This window comes from Psilocybe cubensis, chromosome 12, assembly GCF_017499595.1.
Source record: "Psilocybe cubensis strain MGC-MH-2018 chromosome 12, whole genome shotgun sequence".
In the NCBI taxonomy this organism is placed as follows: Eukaryota; Fungi; Basidiomycota; class Agaricomycetes; order Agaricales; family Agrocybaceae; genus Psilocybe; species Psilocybe cubensis.
In genome coordinates, this window is record NC_063010.1 from 2,405,918 (window position 1) to 2,423,353 (window position 17,436).

General features: G+C 43.9%; 7 protein-coding genes across 7 annotated transcripts; 2 read left to right on the forward strand and 5 right to left on the reverse strand.

The window, feature by feature from the left end:
- Positions 1–1,611: 1,611 nt before the first annotated feature.
- Positions 1,612–2,594, reverse strand: JR316_0012711 (uncharacterized protein; the record flags this gene model as incomplete). The annotated part of the gene is made up of 3 exons (XM_047898330.1): positions 1,612–2,112; positions 2,161–2,236; positions 2,305–2,594. The coding sequence occupies 3 exons, from the start codon at positions 2,592–2,594 to the stop codon at positions 1,612–1,614; spliced, it is 867 nt and encodes a 288-aa protein (XP_047743219.1).
- Positions 2,595–5,659: 3,065 nt separating this feature from the next.
- JR316_0012712 (uncharacterized protein) lies at positions 5,660–6,392 on the reverse strand (the record flags this gene model as incomplete). The annotated part of the gene is made up of 4 exons (XM_047898331.1): positions 5,660–5,709; positions 5,762–6,002; positions 6,043–6,240; positions 6,294–6,392. The coding sequence occupies 4 exons, from the start codon at positions 6,390–6,392 to the stop codon at positions 5,660–5,662; spliced, it is 588 nt and encodes a 195-aa protein (XP_047743220.1).
- Positions 6,393–6,693: 301 nt separating this feature from the next.
- Positions 6,694–7,676, reverse strand: JR316_0012713 (Lytic chitin monooxygenase; the record flags this gene model as incomplete). Its single annotated transcript, XM_047898332.1, has 3 exons — positions 6,694–6,709; positions 6,753–6,785; positions 6,994–7,676. The coding sequence occupies 3 exons, from the start codon at positions 7,674–7,676 to the stop codon at positions 6,694–6,696; spliced, it is 732 nt and encodes a 243-aa protein (XP_047743221.1).
- Positions 7,677–9,489: 1,813 nt separating this feature from the next.
- JR316_0012714 (uncharacterized protein) lies at positions 9,490–10,059 on the forward strand (the record flags this gene model as incomplete). Its single annotated transcript, XM_047898333.1, has 4 exons — positions 9,490–9,600; positions 9,663–9,724; positions 9,785–9,852; positions 9,920–10,059. 4 exons carry the CDS (start codon positions 9,490–9,492, stop codon positions 10,057–10,059), a joined length of 381 nt encoding a protein of 126 aa, XP_047743222.1.
- Positions 10,060–11,528: 1,469 nt separating this feature from the next.
- JR316_0012715 (uncharacterized protein) lies at positions 11,529–12,497 on the reverse strand (the record flags this gene model as incomplete). The annotated part of the gene is made up of 7 exons (XM_047898334.1): positions 11,529–11,662; positions 11,715–11,782; positions 11,841–11,899; positions 11,952–12,077; positions 12,132–12,179; positions 12,235–12,314; positions 12,365–12,497. The coding sequence occupies 7 exons, from the start codon at positions 12,495–12,497 to the stop codon at positions 11,529–11,531; spliced, it is 648 nt and encodes a 215-aa protein (XP_047743223.1).
- A 1,201-nt stretch (positions 12,498–13,698) lies between these two features.
- Positions 13,699–14,686, reverse strand: JR316_0012716 (uncharacterized protein; the record flags this gene model as incomplete). The annotated part of the gene is made up of 7 exons (XM_047898335.1): positions 13,699–13,835; positions 13,903–13,970; positions 14,033–14,088; positions 14,142–14,267; positions 14,318–14,364; positions 14,418–14,501; positions 14,554–14,686. The coding sequence occupies 7 exons, from the start codon at positions 14,684–14,686 to the stop codon at positions 13,699–13,701; spliced, it is 651 nt and encodes a 216-aa protein (XP_047743224.1).
- An 834-nt stretch (positions 14,687–15,520) lies between these two features.
- JR316_0012717 (uncharacterized protein) lies at positions 15,521–16,497 on the forward strand (the record flags this gene model as incomplete). The annotated part of the gene is made up of 7 exons (XM_047898336.1): positions 15,521–15,647; positions 15,698–15,777; positions 15,834–15,881; positions 15,935–16,060; positions 16,116–16,174; positions 16,234–16,301; positions 16,358–16,497. 7 exons carry the CDS (start codon positions 15,521–15,523, stop codon positions 16,495–16,497), a joined length of 648 nt encoding a protein of 215 aa, XP_047743225.1.
- Positions 16,498–17,436: the final 939 nt, after the last annotated feature.

A 17,436-nucleotide genomic window follows, 5' to 3' on the forward strand; every position in this document is an offset into this window, starting at 1 on the left:
CGCCCCCGATCAAGCCTCGTGGAGTAGTCAACATGTTTCCCACGTTTCGGCGCGTTCCCACGCTTAGGCCGTCGCGATCGACTTAGTGAAAATGCGCAAATTAGAGCGCTTCCTCCCGCCTCATGTCTCGAAAACAACTCCTATTCCACTTATTCTCGCACATTCGATAGCTTTCTATTCCCCCTATTCTACATTATGTGCAGAAGAATCTTGGTTCACAGATACTAGACAAATAGAGTAACTTTTGGCCCCTTAGAATACCATTCTCCCCAAGTATCTCTCATTTTTGCGAAATACCATCAATTTTCTGTGTTTCTCTGCGTCGTCTCGAGTTGCGTTTAAGTATACATCGTACTGCGTCTACCAGCGTCGTTTCCCATTGTCACCTTGCATTTTTGCGCATTGGACGCTGCCACTCGGTTTCCTGCTTGAAATTAATCAGTTATGTGGGTCAGTAGTGTACAAATGGTGTATCTAAACTATGGCTGACTTGAGGTGCAAAAAATCCCGAATTGGCCGTGAAGTCAACTGTGGCTGAACTCATCCCAACAGCACTAAAAGACAGAAGCTCTTACAATTAGTGAAGGGCACAGGAAATTTACCTTGCAGGAGAAGCGAGGGAAGTGCAAGGGAAGTGCAGTGCAGGAAGTGCGGGCAGTGCGACGTGCGCTAGTGGCTTAGGGACGTGGACGATTGGCTGAGGGACGTGCGGAAGTGGCTGATGGACGTGCATGTGCGTGCGTGGGTTCGAACCGTGTTGAAGCAGGTCGGGGTGATGGAGCGTGGTATAAATTGACTTCAAACAAACTTGTGTCGTCTTTCTTGGTCGTCACTGTTCCTCTGCATTGAATGAGGCTTGTACCACTAAATAAAGTCATATTATGATAGATAGTAGTGTACCAACTGAATAGAAGTGAATTTATAAGTTATTTAATCAATGAACGTGTGTTGAGCTAAGAATTGAGGCCCGGGCTAGTTTGCAATTGGTGAGCGACTATCCTTGTATGAATGAAATATTAAACCACATACCTCGAGTTCGATGTCATCCCATTCTCAACCACCAAAGTTGAAGTATTCTGGTGCGTCGCCGTGGGTAAAAATTTGCGATGATTATGGTATTATTGTTGACAAACTCCGCACAAGCTCGCCACTACGGCATTTATACCAAACACTTTGTGAGATTTCGCTTCCGAATCCTTCAGCCGTGCCATCATAATAAGGCATCAGGCAAAATCAGGGATATGATGTACTTTGGATGTACTCTGAAATTCATCAAATATAGGAAGTAAAACCATCCGTCGACTCAGCATTTGGACGTCATTAGGTCAATGATTTGGGGACCTTTATATTACTTTAATGAATGTGGTATTCCATAATATAGGGGAAACACGCTTATCTGATTTTCCATGCCCGCCTGATATTTTATTTGACATTGCCTGCTTTCTTGGTAGTTAAATGCATACACCCAGATTTGTTTCCTTATCAATAGTATTTTTAACACTATTTTAAGTACTTAACTGTGTTCTAAACATATCAATTGCTTTTGTATTTATTTTGCTTTGCTAGCAGCTCTTAAAAAATATATCTATAGAATGAAAGCCAATCTCAATTTTAAATAAGGTCCTGATGAATCTCGTTTCCAGTGACGTGGCTGGCTCTTTCAACATGATCTCGTCTGGGTCGCTGGTAAAGAGATATAAAATCCGTCTTCAGGGATTTCCAGACCGGCTTTCCGGCTTGCATCTGTTTCCTTGTATAGTATATCCCAAGGACTCCTATAACCAATCCCAAGACTCCCAAAGGGATTGAAGAAGCTAAACTAGCGATATCGCCATTGGATAGACCATTGGATTGCTCTCCAGTGGATGGTGCTGTTGCTGTGGGTGTCGCCGGTACATTTGTTATGGATGTGCTTGCAAAGAAGGGAGCTGCTGTTGTCGATGTTGCAGTGTTGGTATCATAAATGGTAGTACTGCTCTGCGATATGATGTGACCAGCGTTTGAAGTAGATAAAAATGTGGTCGAAGATCCAGTGCTCTTACTTGATGTCCCCTGGATGGTAGCTACAGGACGGAGGAAAAATATATCCCACCCATCGCTGTCCAAGATTATCTGCCCAATATTAGCGTAAATAAATATTTGACGAACACAATTACACACCGACTCAGGTAAGCCAGAGGATGGATTAATTCCAACTACCCACCAAGGTCCTGCATCATTGCTATTTGCAGAGAACCTGGAATAAGATAGTTTGTTAGCATCATGGTCAACCGCATGTAAGACTTCTTGGGACACAACTTGTACCATCCTAGTCCAAATGTCGATGGGGACAGATACCACAGAATGGGTGTTGGCTCTGTCAATGTATTATTTATGTCCACCGCTGAGCGGCCTATGCACATTCCTGAGCTGACACTGCATACAGATCTCAGGCTCGAGCTTTGGTCTCCAGATACATTCCATTGCTGGCTGGTCGCTCCTGGAAGAAAAACCGAGATTGTGGGCTGGAACTGTGAAGTAGGATTAAGGGTTATATAGTACTCTACATTCTGTGGTTGATAAAAGAGATTGAATACTCCAACTGGTATAGCCATGGATCCCATTTAGGTCATAAATAATGGGTTAATGACTATTAGTCGAAGTAAAACTGAGTGAACTCAGTGACAGATGAATGAGAACAAAGAAAAGCACACCACTCTTCGTGTCCCAATTGAGTGGGCTGCGGGATCATCCTGTTTGTGATGACTTTTCAATTGACCTATAAAAACCGTCTCTGCCACCTTGCCTCCACTCATCCAATGAAATGCTATGTTGCTATTAATAGTCGTGTTTAGATTCTTTACCTTTGCTCAACAGTCATTGGTTGATAAATGTCTTTGAGAGAACTATTGGGTTTGAATACATACAGCACTATTGTTCACATAGATACATCAATACCTCCCAACGCTACTATTTTATTTAGAAGTACTTGGATTTGCGGGAATACTGTTAAACGCTTGAACGGAAAGGAGCAGGGTATTGTTCTGGGTAAAAACAAAGTATTCCCAAGACTGGGTGCGGTGCGCTGTTGTAAGAACGCACGAGCCTTTTATGAGTCTGAAGCGTTATTTATGTAACGTAAACAAGTAATTAATTGCTGTCCTTGTGGATATCTGCAGATCCGAACCTGGGATTGGCAGACGCCGAAGGCTACTTCGAACCATCGGAGTTTATATATTTGATCATCAGCCGGGGTTTGAATGACGGGGCGTAACAGGCAAAACCTAGCCGATTGATGGCGGATCAGAATCGGCATTACTATTACTTCGAGGCCTATCAACGTGTAAGAAACGAGCCCTCTTGACTTGCTCTTAACTATTCCTTTGATCTCAATATGATACCAACAACTAGTTCAAATGTATTGACTACTTATATATAAATCTACGCTACATCATAATTTCAGTTGTTAGACCATTGACAGTACTCGATAATTAGTCGCAGAGCGCCCTGATTTCGCTCATGCCAGATAAGGTGCGTAAACATGTCGCCAAAATACTCTTTAATGTATCTGTCCTTAATTTTAGTCCAAGGTTTCTCGGTATATAATGACATATTCAGGAAAGGGAGTTACATCAAGCCAAATGAACTTGTTATGGCCAACACAACATTCATCTAAACGGGACAAGCATTGCTTCAATTCATTGAATTTACGGTAAACGCTACAGCTACGAGACATCCTAGAAAGTTGCCTTCAATAGAATTTCAATCACCATACTCCATCAATACATGAACGCGCAGTCTAAACAAAGATATAGTGAGGGCACCAGGAAATCAGCGTGGTTAGCCCGCGTGCGACATATTTTTGCGTGCCACGCGTAAATGTCAATCAATAAATTTGCGTGTCCTTCATATGACTTTGCGTGCAAAATGCTAGATGTCGCGTGTGCATGATATGTAAATGCGTGCAGCATCGTTGAGGTACCGTGCTATTTGCGTGCAACTTTCTGTATAAAATTCACATGAAGAGCAGTGTACATTACGCTGTTTTCTGCAAGGAATGCAGTATGCTAGCCATCCAGTTGTACCTAAATGATTCATTCTCAACCAGATAAAACTACTTAATTGAGGGTCTAATAATGGTTTAGCGAGCCTTGATCCATTGTTTTGGAATAAGGGCTCAGCCTACTAAGCCGAGGCTAGATATTTCTGCCTTTAATATCTATGGATTAGGGGCCACATGTGTTATTGGATGAACTATCAATGGGGATACGGGGTTGGGAGAACGTTTTGATATTTACATCTATGCAGGAAGTTAGAGGGAAAGGGTAGTTGGAATGTTACTTTAATATATCCGAATTGTGTTTCAAAATACCCATTCCCATTACGATGTCTAATGTTGTCACCAAGCGCCTCTTAGAGGAACAGGATTATAATCCCTTTTATCCTCCATTATTCACTGACTTCTTGCATTAGTAACCGACGGGGTTAGTCACAACAAACTGGAGTGAAAACACGGGACCGTCGGGGGAGAGACGCCGTTCGTTGTATAAATCGAGGAGATTCAAACCAGAAATTCCGATAAAACGACGCACTCACACGGCGTTCATCTTGCTCGGACGACTAAGAAGACCCGGTACTACGAGTGCTCCGCCGCGCGCACTTCGGTTTGCATCGTGCATGGCTTGGATACGGAATCCTTGTCACAGTAGCTTGGTTTACTGTCGGACTTGGGAAAGATTTTATTTGTTGCCTTAACAAGCAATCTTCCCAGACGGTGAGGTATTTGCATGGCATAATTTGTAATTGCTTCTTTGAAACAGTGCAATCTTTAGTTTCACTTTTTGCTTTCTTTAAGAGCTTTGAAACATATATTTAATGGCACATCCAGATATATTTTGCAGAGGAATATTCCAAAACGCAATATTTCATACTCGCGTGCACGGTAAAACTGTTTGCGGGGTCGTCGCGTGCAGATCACAACTGTCTGCGTGTCGATTGCACGCATTTAGTTGGGTCGCGTGCCGTCGCGGGCCATCGCGTTTCATCGCGTGTACGTGGGAAAATGGGTTGCGTGCTGCTTGCGTGGCAAGTGCGTGAAAACGAGTGCACCTAGCGTGCTGTGGTGTCACGCTGGTGGTTGTTCAACGATATAAATGCATGTCAAAAAAGCAAAATTGTGGTTTTTCTTTCAAGTTGACGAGGTGATCGGATGTTACCGATCATAAACGGCTGCCGTTTGCAATGCCGACGCTTGGTTGCTGCGTCGGAGATTGATGCGAGGCACATGCCGAGGGCCACGGCATACGAAAGTCGTGCCTCGAGTTCGTGTATACTAGATGGGTTTTGTAAGAATGATTCTCCGTTGAAGTTCTACTGGAGCCAGAACCTCAAACACACAAAATTTTCATGTATTATAGACCTGTAAAGGCATTATATAAATAAAATACAACATCAACCATGCAACCATCTGCATCCTGTTAGCACTGTTTGATACCCGTGTGGTGGCTACGCATGAACTGGTATAGCACAAGAGGATACTGTCATTGGCACATACCAATATACATAAATGAACGCTGACGAGAACCATTATATTACAGCCTTACGTGTGACACAACTGTGACATTGCGTGCAGAACACATCAATATGCGTGCAGAACATAGTTGTTGCGCAAAAATGCGTGTCACGCAGGCACACGCAAAAACGCACGCACGCGAGCAGCCACGCTGATTTCTGTATGCCCATATAGTGAGCTTGTAAATCTAATCAGATGTGTAAAACATACGTTTCAATGGAAGTACGTGAGCAAAGATGCCTTCATCAACCCACCCAGATCCCACTGCGAGCATAGCATCCCTCTCCCTCTCAAAGATCGTGTACCAGTGGTCGCCAACGCTTGGCTTGGAAAGCTCGTACAATGGAACAGTTCCACACTCCTTCCTCTCCTTGGCATACATATATGCCCTAATACCGTTGTTCGCAAGTCCACTCGGCGCGGGGACAGAGCCGTCTGCCGAGAGGACGTACTGATAGTCGGTCGTAGATGGGTTAAAAAAAAAGATAAACCGGGACAGTGGAGTTTTGTGGGGTCGCCCACGCGCAGAAATTGTCTCCCTGGAAGGTCCACTCTGCAGCACTGGCTGGTACATCGTTGTTGACAAAGAGCCAGCGCTGGTCGACATTGTGGGTGGTGCGACCTGCATCCCACATGGTCACGTATCGCGCAGTGAGCTTGGGGTCTGCACATTTATCTTTGTTTGAAGACTTTAGAAGGAATTAATGGAGACGTTTTTCAACATCACAATAAAATGACGAACTGGTGATTTTTCTGGGGTGGTGGAGGCAGCCTCAGCACCCAGGCTGAAGAAGCACAGGATGACTGAGAGTCCGCTTGTCAAGACAGTTTTTAATAACATTGCAGGTAAGTTGTTTCTTGCGTATGTGCACTGAGGATTGGTGTATTGGGTGAATTGGATGGATGTGCGTCGTTAAATAACAATCTTTGTAATGAGCTAAATTTATTGTGTGAGCTATTTGAGGTTTAGAAGCCTTCTCAACTTGGCTACTCTGTCCTAATACGCGTCCTAGTGTCATGTATTCAATTCTTCAACTTCCCTAGTGGAACAAATATGACGACCATCCAACATCCAGCATTAGCCCGTGAATTAATGACCGGGGATTGTAGTTTGCCTGTTCTAATTGATTATTGCATTCACGTTATGCAGCTTCAAGTCTGAAGTAGACGAAATAGAATGAACTAGTCAATACCTGCACACAATATCATAGCATCCTTCAATTTACAGCTCATACTAAACAGTTCTAGAAACAGTTACGTACTTTTCCCAATATCAAAAATACCTCAAAATGCTACTGTGTTACTCTGAGGCTCTAAGATTCCAAATCAATAACATTGTTTTTAGCTTAATCATCTAAACTTATTCTACGATCAAAATAGAATTTAACTTTAAAACATGGAAGACCAAAGTCAAGGCTAAATGGGTTCATGGATTACCATACCAGCGAAACTTTGGAGAAAGACAAGGTGGCGTAAATCTAGGGGGTCCTGGGATCGACGGAGGCGTGTTTCTAGGGGGATCTAGGGTCGAAGTGGAGGTTGAAGTTGAAGTTGAGGTGAAAGTTGAAGTTGAAGTTGAAGTTGAAGTTGAAATAGAAGTCGGTTTCCCTTCAACAAACAGATCTATACAAGCGTAAAACGCATTCTCGGTATCCCCAATGCTCCAACGTGCAAGGATGGTGTGTTTTCCCTTGATGCCTTTCAAAGGAACGAGTTGGGTGGTAGGGTTGGCGGGAATAGTATTAAACGCCTGAACGGAAAGGAGTAAGGTATTGTTCTGGGTGAGAACAAAGTATTCCCAAGACTGGGTGCGGTGCGCTGTTGTGAGAACCCAGGTCATGTTGAGAGAGTCGACGCCGGGGGGAACGACGAGGAAATGATCTGCCCATAATGCCTCATCGGCAAGCTCGTGAAATCGGTCTCCACCGCCGTCGCAGCGGAAGGATCCTTTCTTGGCCTCCACGCTCTGAGGCTCCCATTGAATGTTTCCGCATCCAGGAACCTCACGCTTCTGGCAGCGCTCCTGTCGACTGGGCGGTATGGTAACATGACCGTGGCCCATTGCGGGAACCACCGCATTCATCGCCGCAACGACAAGGAACGCAACACTAATGACTTTGAACATGAGGTTCTTCCAGATCGTGGTTAGTATGAGCTGTTTGCAAAGCTATACGAGAGACTGCACACCTGTGGATATCGGCAGAGGGAAATATGAAAGTAGAAAATGCTGCCCAGACCTCCAGTTTATGTATTTTCTACAACCAGAAAAGAGGAACAACGTCGTTGTATCCGACACATTCATATGTTTTAGTAAAGTCTCTGAGGCAGGGCGACTTGTAGACGCTGAAACTCTGTGCCCTATCTGTTAGCCAGTGTGGTAGAAATGTGAATTGACATCGCTTTTACGACAAGCGTGGACGGAAGATATCGTAGTGATGTATCTGGTTTCTTATTCAAATCAATGGGAGTGAATTAAGCCCCACAGACTATTAAACCTTTGGACGTTTGCCTTACCGTCACACGGTGAAACATTCATATGAATGCAACACATTAGTGCAATAAAATCTGATGAAGGCAGTTTGACTACCACCTCCTCACGCATGAAAACCACTTCCCAGCTCACGCCCTCATGCAACTACTATCAATGCCGCTTCGTTTTTGGTCGAGGCATAACTTGCTTACCCATGGACGGAACATGCTGTATGTCTACGCCTGCTGCCCCTTGATGGATATCACCGTCTCCCTGAGGCAGGGTGATCTCGATTGATGTCTGGTTGTGGGATGATGATCAATGTTTGACTTGGGTGCATGCTTAATTGTTCAACACAATCTCTTATATCCGAACGCTACGTAAGTGTAGGTCCCGACGATTGATGCAACACCGGAACGAATAAGTACCGGAGACAAAGCTGGGAAACATAACACATAATGGGCGTTAATGGTGTTTGGATTGATTTCACTTGCATAGGTTTCGAATAACAGTACTAAGTCTGTAGTTGCTGAAAGGTCTTGAAACCCATTTTCGACAACAAGGATAGGCGTTTGTACACACAATACCCTCATGTAATATTTTATCCTTTGACTCGATTTCCGTACACTGCGGGACCGGAATGTGAACCCTCCGTACATTTCAGGTACTCAGGCAACGCTCCTGTAATTAACTCTCGTAGTTCAGTTTTTCTATATGAATTCAGAAAAGATTCTAAAAAAAAACATGATACTGCAATACAATCATGTCACTGACGTACAAGTAGGCCAGTCTAGACAGGGCCAATCTTGTCCTATGTACTCCCAGGCCTCTAGATATCCATCCCCATGCAATATTTACTTGCGTTTCATCAGACTAAATTTCCGTTCTGTCAATTATTTCTCTTAGTCATGGCAACACCAAAGGCCTATAAAATGTGCACGACATTTTTTATCTCCTCCTTACCTTCACTACCAAGCTCCAACACTCTAGTGTCCTTCTTGTAATTGCAACAATATGACCGCCGACTCCAGCACCGACCAAGAAAGGAGGATTTCATTCTATTACGATGAACTGGACAAAGAAGTCGAGTTGGTATTAGCGTTCGGCTCCGCTCAAGATTCCTACGGAGACACGGAATCTCTCTGCTGGAGCAAGTGATGCGCATCTTGGAATATTCAACAAATGCTGACTTCATTTACACAGGGGTAGTAAAATGGAGAGCCCATTGCGGCCCCGGTGTAGCGACTTTCACGTACACTGGAAAAACAGGCTTTGCTATCCCAAGTGTCAGTTTTAACCTGGCGATCATACAGCTTTGAAAGTAGCTTATGTATAGCGTGTCTGTAGGCTGATACCGGACGCGTTGTAGATGGATCGCCCACGGTTCTTTGCCAGGTATAATTAAACATCATTTGGCGCATTTGCGATACCAATTGATATTTTTATCTAGGCTGGCCAGCGATGCACAATGGCGACGAATGATGAAGGCAAAAACTATTTCACGCCTGCAGTTGATGATGATAATCTCCGAGCTATTTCATGCCACATTAAAACTGCGTCCCCGGCTGATATCGCTTTTGTATGTCAATTGTTTACATTCCTCACTTGGTATACCGTGTTGCTTAAACCTTTGATTTGTAGGGAACAACGAATGGGCTTAACGACAAAGAAATACTACCCATAATGAGGTACAGAAACCTTGGGTACGTTAGAGCGGTCTAATCATTCTGTTCCCACATTGATTCCCTAACTGCGCTACCTAGGCCGGATTGTACCCTTTCCGTGAAATTAACTCCTATCTTGCGCGTCTATGCCGTTAAGGGGTACCATGGTGAGCCAGTCCTCTGTGAACTGCGTTTATACGTGACTCTGAACATATCCTGTTGATTAATAAATAGGTCAAGATGTTATCACTCCAGACTTAGACTCGAACGTAGTACTTAGTGTGGACCTTACCTCACTTCCTCAATTTACGCAATGGGGTGTTTCCTTTGACAAGGATAGCGACCGCGTCATAATTACGCGTCAAACTGATTAATAATTTCCATTTCATAATGTCTACGTACTTTGACGCTAGTACCAACTTCGTCGTTAAACATTTTCATATAGCATACAATTTTTGTGTCGCGCGTTGAGAAATTGGATGCATGTTGACGCCTATGCCTGATCACCGGTGTGTCCATAGAAATCTAAATATATTCAAGTCGATTTGTGGGAAACGGCGTCTAGGGAAAGTGTGAGCGTTGAACATCAACAGATTGGCATTTGATAGGTCAAAGGAATAGCTACCCCTCCTGTTTTATCTTTCACAATGATATTCCTGCACCCATCTTTCCACGCCCCTATCCCGTACGTAAGAGATACTGTGAATGCTTGAATATGGGTCCTCGGGGATCGGGCCAGCACACCATGATCGATATATGCGGATCTCCCTTGTGAATTACAAGCATCAAGGGGCTGGTTTGGCTGACGCGACCAGATGACGATGTATGCGTGTACTTGGTGGTTTGTATTGATGAGAAGATCGGCTATCAGAGAGGCCAGGTGCATCCCAGGCAGATGTATCGAATGCGCGGGCTGTTGTCTGATGAGAACGAGGAGGAACTGTAGTCGAGAACGTGGGAGGAACCATACTCGATCGCGGATTGAGATACGGAAGCGGAGGCTCGTATGAGTGAGGAGGGGGGGAGCTCATGATACTCATCCACACTCGCCACTTTGAGGACAAAGCAGGGTGGTAAATGAGCGAAGAAGGGAAAGGGGGTGTTATGTATAGAGAAAATGGGATGATGAACGGACATACTGCTTAGGAAACGGATTACCCTCTCAATACCGAGTGGCCAAAGGCCAATAGCATCTCTACACAGGTTCTGCTCACACAGCGCGGTTTGACCGGTCGGGGTGCAGTTCGAACCTTTTCGCAATGGACCACGGGGGAGTGTGAAGGGAGGTGCTGAGTTTGGTTGACACGCGTGGTGTTTTTCCGCGCCTTGGGTAATTAGTGAGACAAGTATACGTCTGTGTAGGCACTCTACCACTTCAAACTCCAAGAAAGCGATAATAAGAGTATGAAAAACGATGACGGACTTGTCAAGATGAAGTCTGAATGCACATCTTAGCTGAAAGACGTCACTAATCGACATAAGACATGACATCAGGGAGTAGGGTTATGAGATAGTCGTACACGATACTCAAGCAGTGAGTGCCTTGAATTGTTATATCGTCCAAGCGTTTCCTGGGATCCATGTTGAATTTGCATTTTCGCCACTAAGTTTCCCACAGTTTATTCTCCACTTGAATGTCTGGACTCAGATTGATCAAGACAGGCGGACTCCGACTTCTGCAACCATACAAAGTCAACAATGTGCTTTTAGGACACTTATAATTGACTACAGGATCATAGCGGCTATAAATTTGCAGTAAGTGGCGAGTAGATAAGCAAATAGTATGGGATTTATTGAATAAAATATTTAACGACGGGGCATAGACCAGCGTCAGGTACACAAACTACGCGCGGACAATCTTGATCTCCTTGCTGACTGGGTCACGGATGACATTCCAGTTAGTCTCGTGAGGAAGCGTCATCAGATCTACCTCAAACTTGACTTCAGAATGCACATCGCCTTTGATGATTTCACTCGCTGTGGATTGAAATTCAGTAACTGAGACGGCTTGGGTCAAGCGAATATTTACCTTGGTAGTCGCTAACAGCGTATATCTTAAGGATGGGTGTAAGCCTGACAGCCAATGTGCTTCCTATTCTGAAAACGAAGATCGGATATGAGCCCAATCTGCCCTGGAAGGTAAAGCGATACATACCCCAGGCCAGTCCACTTGAATACAGGGTTGACAGTAGTTTTGTCTGCATTAAACAGACCCTGAGAGGATATTTCAGAGTCCAGTATTTTGAAGAACGATTACTCGACGTACAAATGCAACCTCGGCCGGTGTGGATGTTTGAACTTTACATTGAACAACGCCCTTGGATCCGACTGCCGCCTTTGTAAGGTAATTGTTTCCCTTGTCGTTGGTCATTAATGCACATAGTTCCCCAGTCTGTGGAAGATGAGTGTCAAAAACAGAATATGACCTGCAGCAATAAACATGTACCTCGCAACTCTCTACATTATATGCAGAGACAATGTTGTCAGTATCTTTCTGTGAGGATGATTTAGATTTCATTCGGCAATGTGACCGATATTAATTGACTTACTTGAGGAGCCACGAATGCAGTGCTGGCGCTGTAGTGAACCGTGGCTGCACTGACACCGGATGAGTGAAACTGTAGGACCTCTGTGTTATATGTTAGCTGCGAAGTTGAAATTTACAATGAAACAACTTACTCCAGCAAACGGGGTACAAGTCTGAGTACAGCTTTCCCTCAGCTGGCGGGGTGAACATAAGCATCAAGTCGATCTCCTTTCCGAGGTTGTTTGCCCTGAAGGTGAGCTGTCTGGCATTTCCAGTGATAGGCATTGCGAATGAGGGAGAATTGACGAAAAGAGTCGTTGCAATTTGAGATGGAAATGTCTCCTGGAGCGACTTTCCAATTTATACCATTCAGGCGCTCATGTACGCTTGGTGTAAGATTCCAGATCTGTGTTTGTTCGAGCATCTTTAGTGTAACACAAGACTCTCGGCGATAGAGGAGTGCCGGACCAACGTCTTTTTAAACGATGTCGATACAATTTGACTTGCCATACGCTCCCCTGGTTTGATATAAAGTAAGCCGATTGATAAACGCCTGCACCTACATGATAGGTGTTCCTTGATCTCGAGGGCTACTTACCGCATGTCGATCAATTTCCCCATAATGATGAAGGAGCACAAACATTACCGGAACCGCGTAGCCACTTAGGCACCAATGTAATGGTACAGGAACAAACACCAAGTTTATTTTACACTTTCAAAAACTTAAGACCCTTGCACGTAAACATGTCCCATCATTTTGGTATTACTTAACACAATTGTCACCACCTCGTGTGTAGTACAGGAGTACCGGACCATCAAATCTCCGAGTCTTTACGAGAAATCCGGATTCCATATTGGTGACAGAGAGTGGGAAAGTCAGTCATGCCCTGACCTGATCGCTCTAATATCCCAGAATGGATACCCCCGTATGGATGTGGGCGTTAAATTCTGCGGGAGAGCAGGTGTGTGTCCTGGGTTCGAGGCATACTGCGGTCAATGAATAACATCGGAATACATGTGTCTTCAGACAATGTTTCGACGTCCACTACACCATATTTTTATTAATTTTGCTGCTGTCGTCGTTTATTTTGTGCCTTAATGCTCTTTAGTTCACGTTGCTGTACCAAAATGTCTGCATTATGTGCCTCTTACCCTGGTATCTTCCATGCTCACTTCAGTATGAATGGTTTTCGGTTTTGTAATTACGTGCTCACAGATAAACACTGACGCTGCGACGATGAATCGGAGACCCCTAATGTTTACATCATATCCGCATTAAAAAATAGCATTTCCAATGTTGAGCATGTACCATAAGAATTATGGGAAACGGAGAAGGCATTGGTTTTCGCAATCAGTTCAAATTGCACATTTTGGAAAACTGGAAAGACTTATGTCTCCATTAAAATTGATGAAAAGCGCTATGAATAGGGTACTAGGAAACTATTTAACGACGAGACATAGGTCAACGTCCGCCTAATATACGTGACTACTTGGCGCGCACAATCTTCAACTGCAAGCTGCTAGGATCACGGACAACATTCCAGGTAGTTTCGTGAGGGAGTTGAGTAAGGTCTTGCCTAAACAACTCGTCCGTGTTGACATTTGCTGTCAAGATTTCGCTAGCTGTATCATCCACATATTGTCAGCCAAATCTTGTACGGTGATAGATATGAATTAATGCTGTACTTACAATGATAGTCGCTGACCCCATAGATTCTCAATACGGGGGTGAGTTTTACAGCCAGAGTGGAATCGACACTGAAAAACGGGCACTGTGAATGAAGACGTTCTGGGGGGTAAAGCCTCAAGTAGTAGCTTACCCAAGTCCGGTCCATTTAAAGATGGGTGCAACCGACTGATCCTTGCCCATGATACCCTAATAAAATGTTCAAAACTCATTCTTCAAGTAGTGACATACTCAAGACTTACGAATGCAAGATCCGCTGGCTTTGCAGATTGGATTTTGCACTGAATGATTCCAGGAGTACCTACTCCTGGATGGGTAAGGTAATTATTTCCCTTGTTGTTGGTCATCAACGAGCAGACTTGGCCACCCTTTATAATAACATTTAGAGTGTTGTTAGAAAAGCAATATTCCTTCATACCTGGCATCTCTCAACGTTCAGGGCAGAGACTATGTTGGAATCATCGTCTTTCTGATATAGATGTTAGATTACGTTGAGTAAATAGGATTAAATTTTCCACTTGCCTGCGGAACGATAAACGCGGTGTCTGCAGTATATACCACGACTGCGGTGCTGATGTTAGAAGCACTGAATTGAAGGACCTCTGCCGAGATCAGGTTAGCATTAAAGCTAGTAAGTAGTGCGGGAACGCTTACTCCAGCAAACGGGGTACAAATCTGTAAAAAGTGTACCCTCTTTTGGGGGGTCGAACATAAGCATCAAGTCGATATCCTTTCCCAAGTTTTTGGAGACAAAAGTGAGCTTTCTGGCATTTCCTGTGATAGACATTTTGAAAGAGGAATTATATGGATAGTGGAGGTGTTTAGGATGATGTTTGTGGAAATATTCTCCTCAATTTATAGGCGTTCGTGTCGTGCCGCCTTTCTGCAGCGTGAGAGTCAGTGTCAGCAACTCAGGAGGGCCATCCGAAGGAGTAAACGCCCACACCCATACGGAGATATGTAACATGGCATCACGAATGATCGAATCAGGGGATCATTCATATTGCGTCGCGGAGTTGAAATGAAACTGCCCTGATCATTTAAGGAGAACATCGGTGATATGAAACGCCGAGTGTACGCCTGTAGGTGCGTTTGCGCTGTACTTGAGTAGTGGTAAATTGATTGCAGAGTACTAGCCTTGACTCCTGCGTTCGTCGATGGTACATCAGTGTCAATCTAGATCATCTGTCTTGAATGATAACTTTGAAAATTCTCCGACGAGGACCACTCAGATTAGTCATGTAACTTATCAACTATGTCAAGTCAACAACTTCAACCTTATGCGACATATGCGCTTCCGCAAATCCTGGACAATGTTGTGATGCCATTTTGGTGATATTTATTGTTGTAAATGGTGTTGGAAGAACAGATTCGCTTAGTCTCTGAACGGTGGCAATTTGTGCTTATCATAGCATGGTACAAGTGGGAGGGTCCTCGGAATCCAAATTTGCAGGTACATATTGTTCCTGGAGGAACCTCGGGCGATATACAATCTCCGAGGCATCGTCTGCTTACTATTAGAATCCACATGGAGTGTGTTAAAGGTAAAGTATAAAAGAGGAGAACATGACTGTGAAATCAATACCCCAACTCTCCAGAGTCATAAATCGCATTTATAAACATGTCTGGAAACAATCGAAGACTCGAATTCGAATACTCAGACCTCCCAAAGTCATACCAGCTGATGCTTATGTTTGAGCCTATGGCAGAAGGCAAAGTATACACCGAGATGTTCCCTACATGTTGGAGTAAGATATCTCTATATTGATATTGAAAATATTGCTGATGATACTTACAGAGGTTCTCAGGCTGATCAAAGAAGTTTCTGGGGTAGCCAAAGCAATTTATACATCGGATACTGGGTTCATGGTACCACAGGTAGCCCTATAGATATATTATGGTAAGAATAACGCCTTTCTGACATTTTTGTATAGACCGATTGCGGAAATATCATTTGCGCTGGTACTGCGCGCCCATGTGAGGTCCGTCTTTCATCAGATTTCTATAACCACCTGAACTAATTGAACTACCCAAGATGGGCCAATTATGTACTGTGATGACCGACAATGATGGAGACAACTACCTCGAGCAAGCTACAACCGGCGCAAAGGGAATCATCCAGTGCAAAGTCGACAGCTCACTCCCTGCCACCGTTGCATTTGTGTGTCACCGTCACTTTTGAAACAGCATTTTATTGTGACTAACACATAATATAGGGAATCTTTAACACAGAAAAGACGGCCTTCGAGCCGTTGTTTACCTGGAGAGACATACCGTAAGCCAGTCTACACATCAACTTTTATTGATCAATTGCTGACATACTGCAACATGTAGGAAGGGAGACAAACTTTCGATCAAGGTTACCCCAGTTCTCAAGATCTACGCAGTCAGCAATTACCAAGGTTGGATAATGTATACTCTCGTAAATTAAACACAATTCTGACAACATCCCGCATAGAGACCGAGGTGGTCAGATCCGATGTTGTCAGCAACCTATTGTTTAGAGAGGACATACTCAATCTTCCCGCTGTATCAAGGTGGACCGTCTCAGTGGACAGTAATACCAAGTCCATTCAGATCGCTCGGGCCTTACAATGATTGTTTGACATTCCTATTACGTTGGATTATTACTTGTGGTTAAATAATCCCGAACAAATTACTTTTTATACACTATTTTACTCGAGTCATTTAATCTGCATGACTCTGCGAATTGATGTCTGAAAAGAAAGCTCGGTTCTTTTGTAGACTAATCTGCACCACGGTGGCATTCACAGATTGTCATTAAATTGACATTCCATATTACACTGACTTCGACATCAATTCAATGATGAAAACTATCGGGACCGATGGATCTAGAGAAATCACCTCCGTCCTATACAATGGAACGTCAACTTGATGCATCGGCACAGAGAACGTTCTGGTGAAAAGCTATCTGTCATAATCAATAGCTTCCACGTTTCAAAGGCCATCAGAGATGGCACCATTACCCGAAACTTTCGAACTCAGCAGTGTCGCGTTGACGTTGACGTTGAAGTCATCCCGACAGCGGAAGCACGTGTATCTTAGGCATTAGTGTATCTCCGTGCATACAAAAATTTGATCTGTAAAGGTTCTCCAATGTCAAGATCCCAATCTCGTATGACGGCAGTACAAGTATGCTATAAAACAAGCACATTCATGAAAGTGTTTTAACATTTTTCAGAACAACACCAATGCCTCTGCGCTCTCATACAAAAACCTGCATATTTTTTTTGAACAATGTCTGCACCTGGCACAGTACGAAACACGAAAAAGCTCAACTTCATGAGCAACCAGCTGTCTCGAGACGTGACTTTGGTGTTCATGTTCGCACCCATGTCAAATTTGGGCACGATGTTCTCAGACCTTTTCCCAATCTGCTGGAGTAAGCGATGTTATTTTTTCATTGGTTCAAGTAATAACTTTGGTGGCGACTGTACTTAGAGGTCATGAAGTTCAGGAAGGGGTCGATTGATAAAGGTCTTGCGGTGTACACGGCAGACACAGGTATTGTGTATT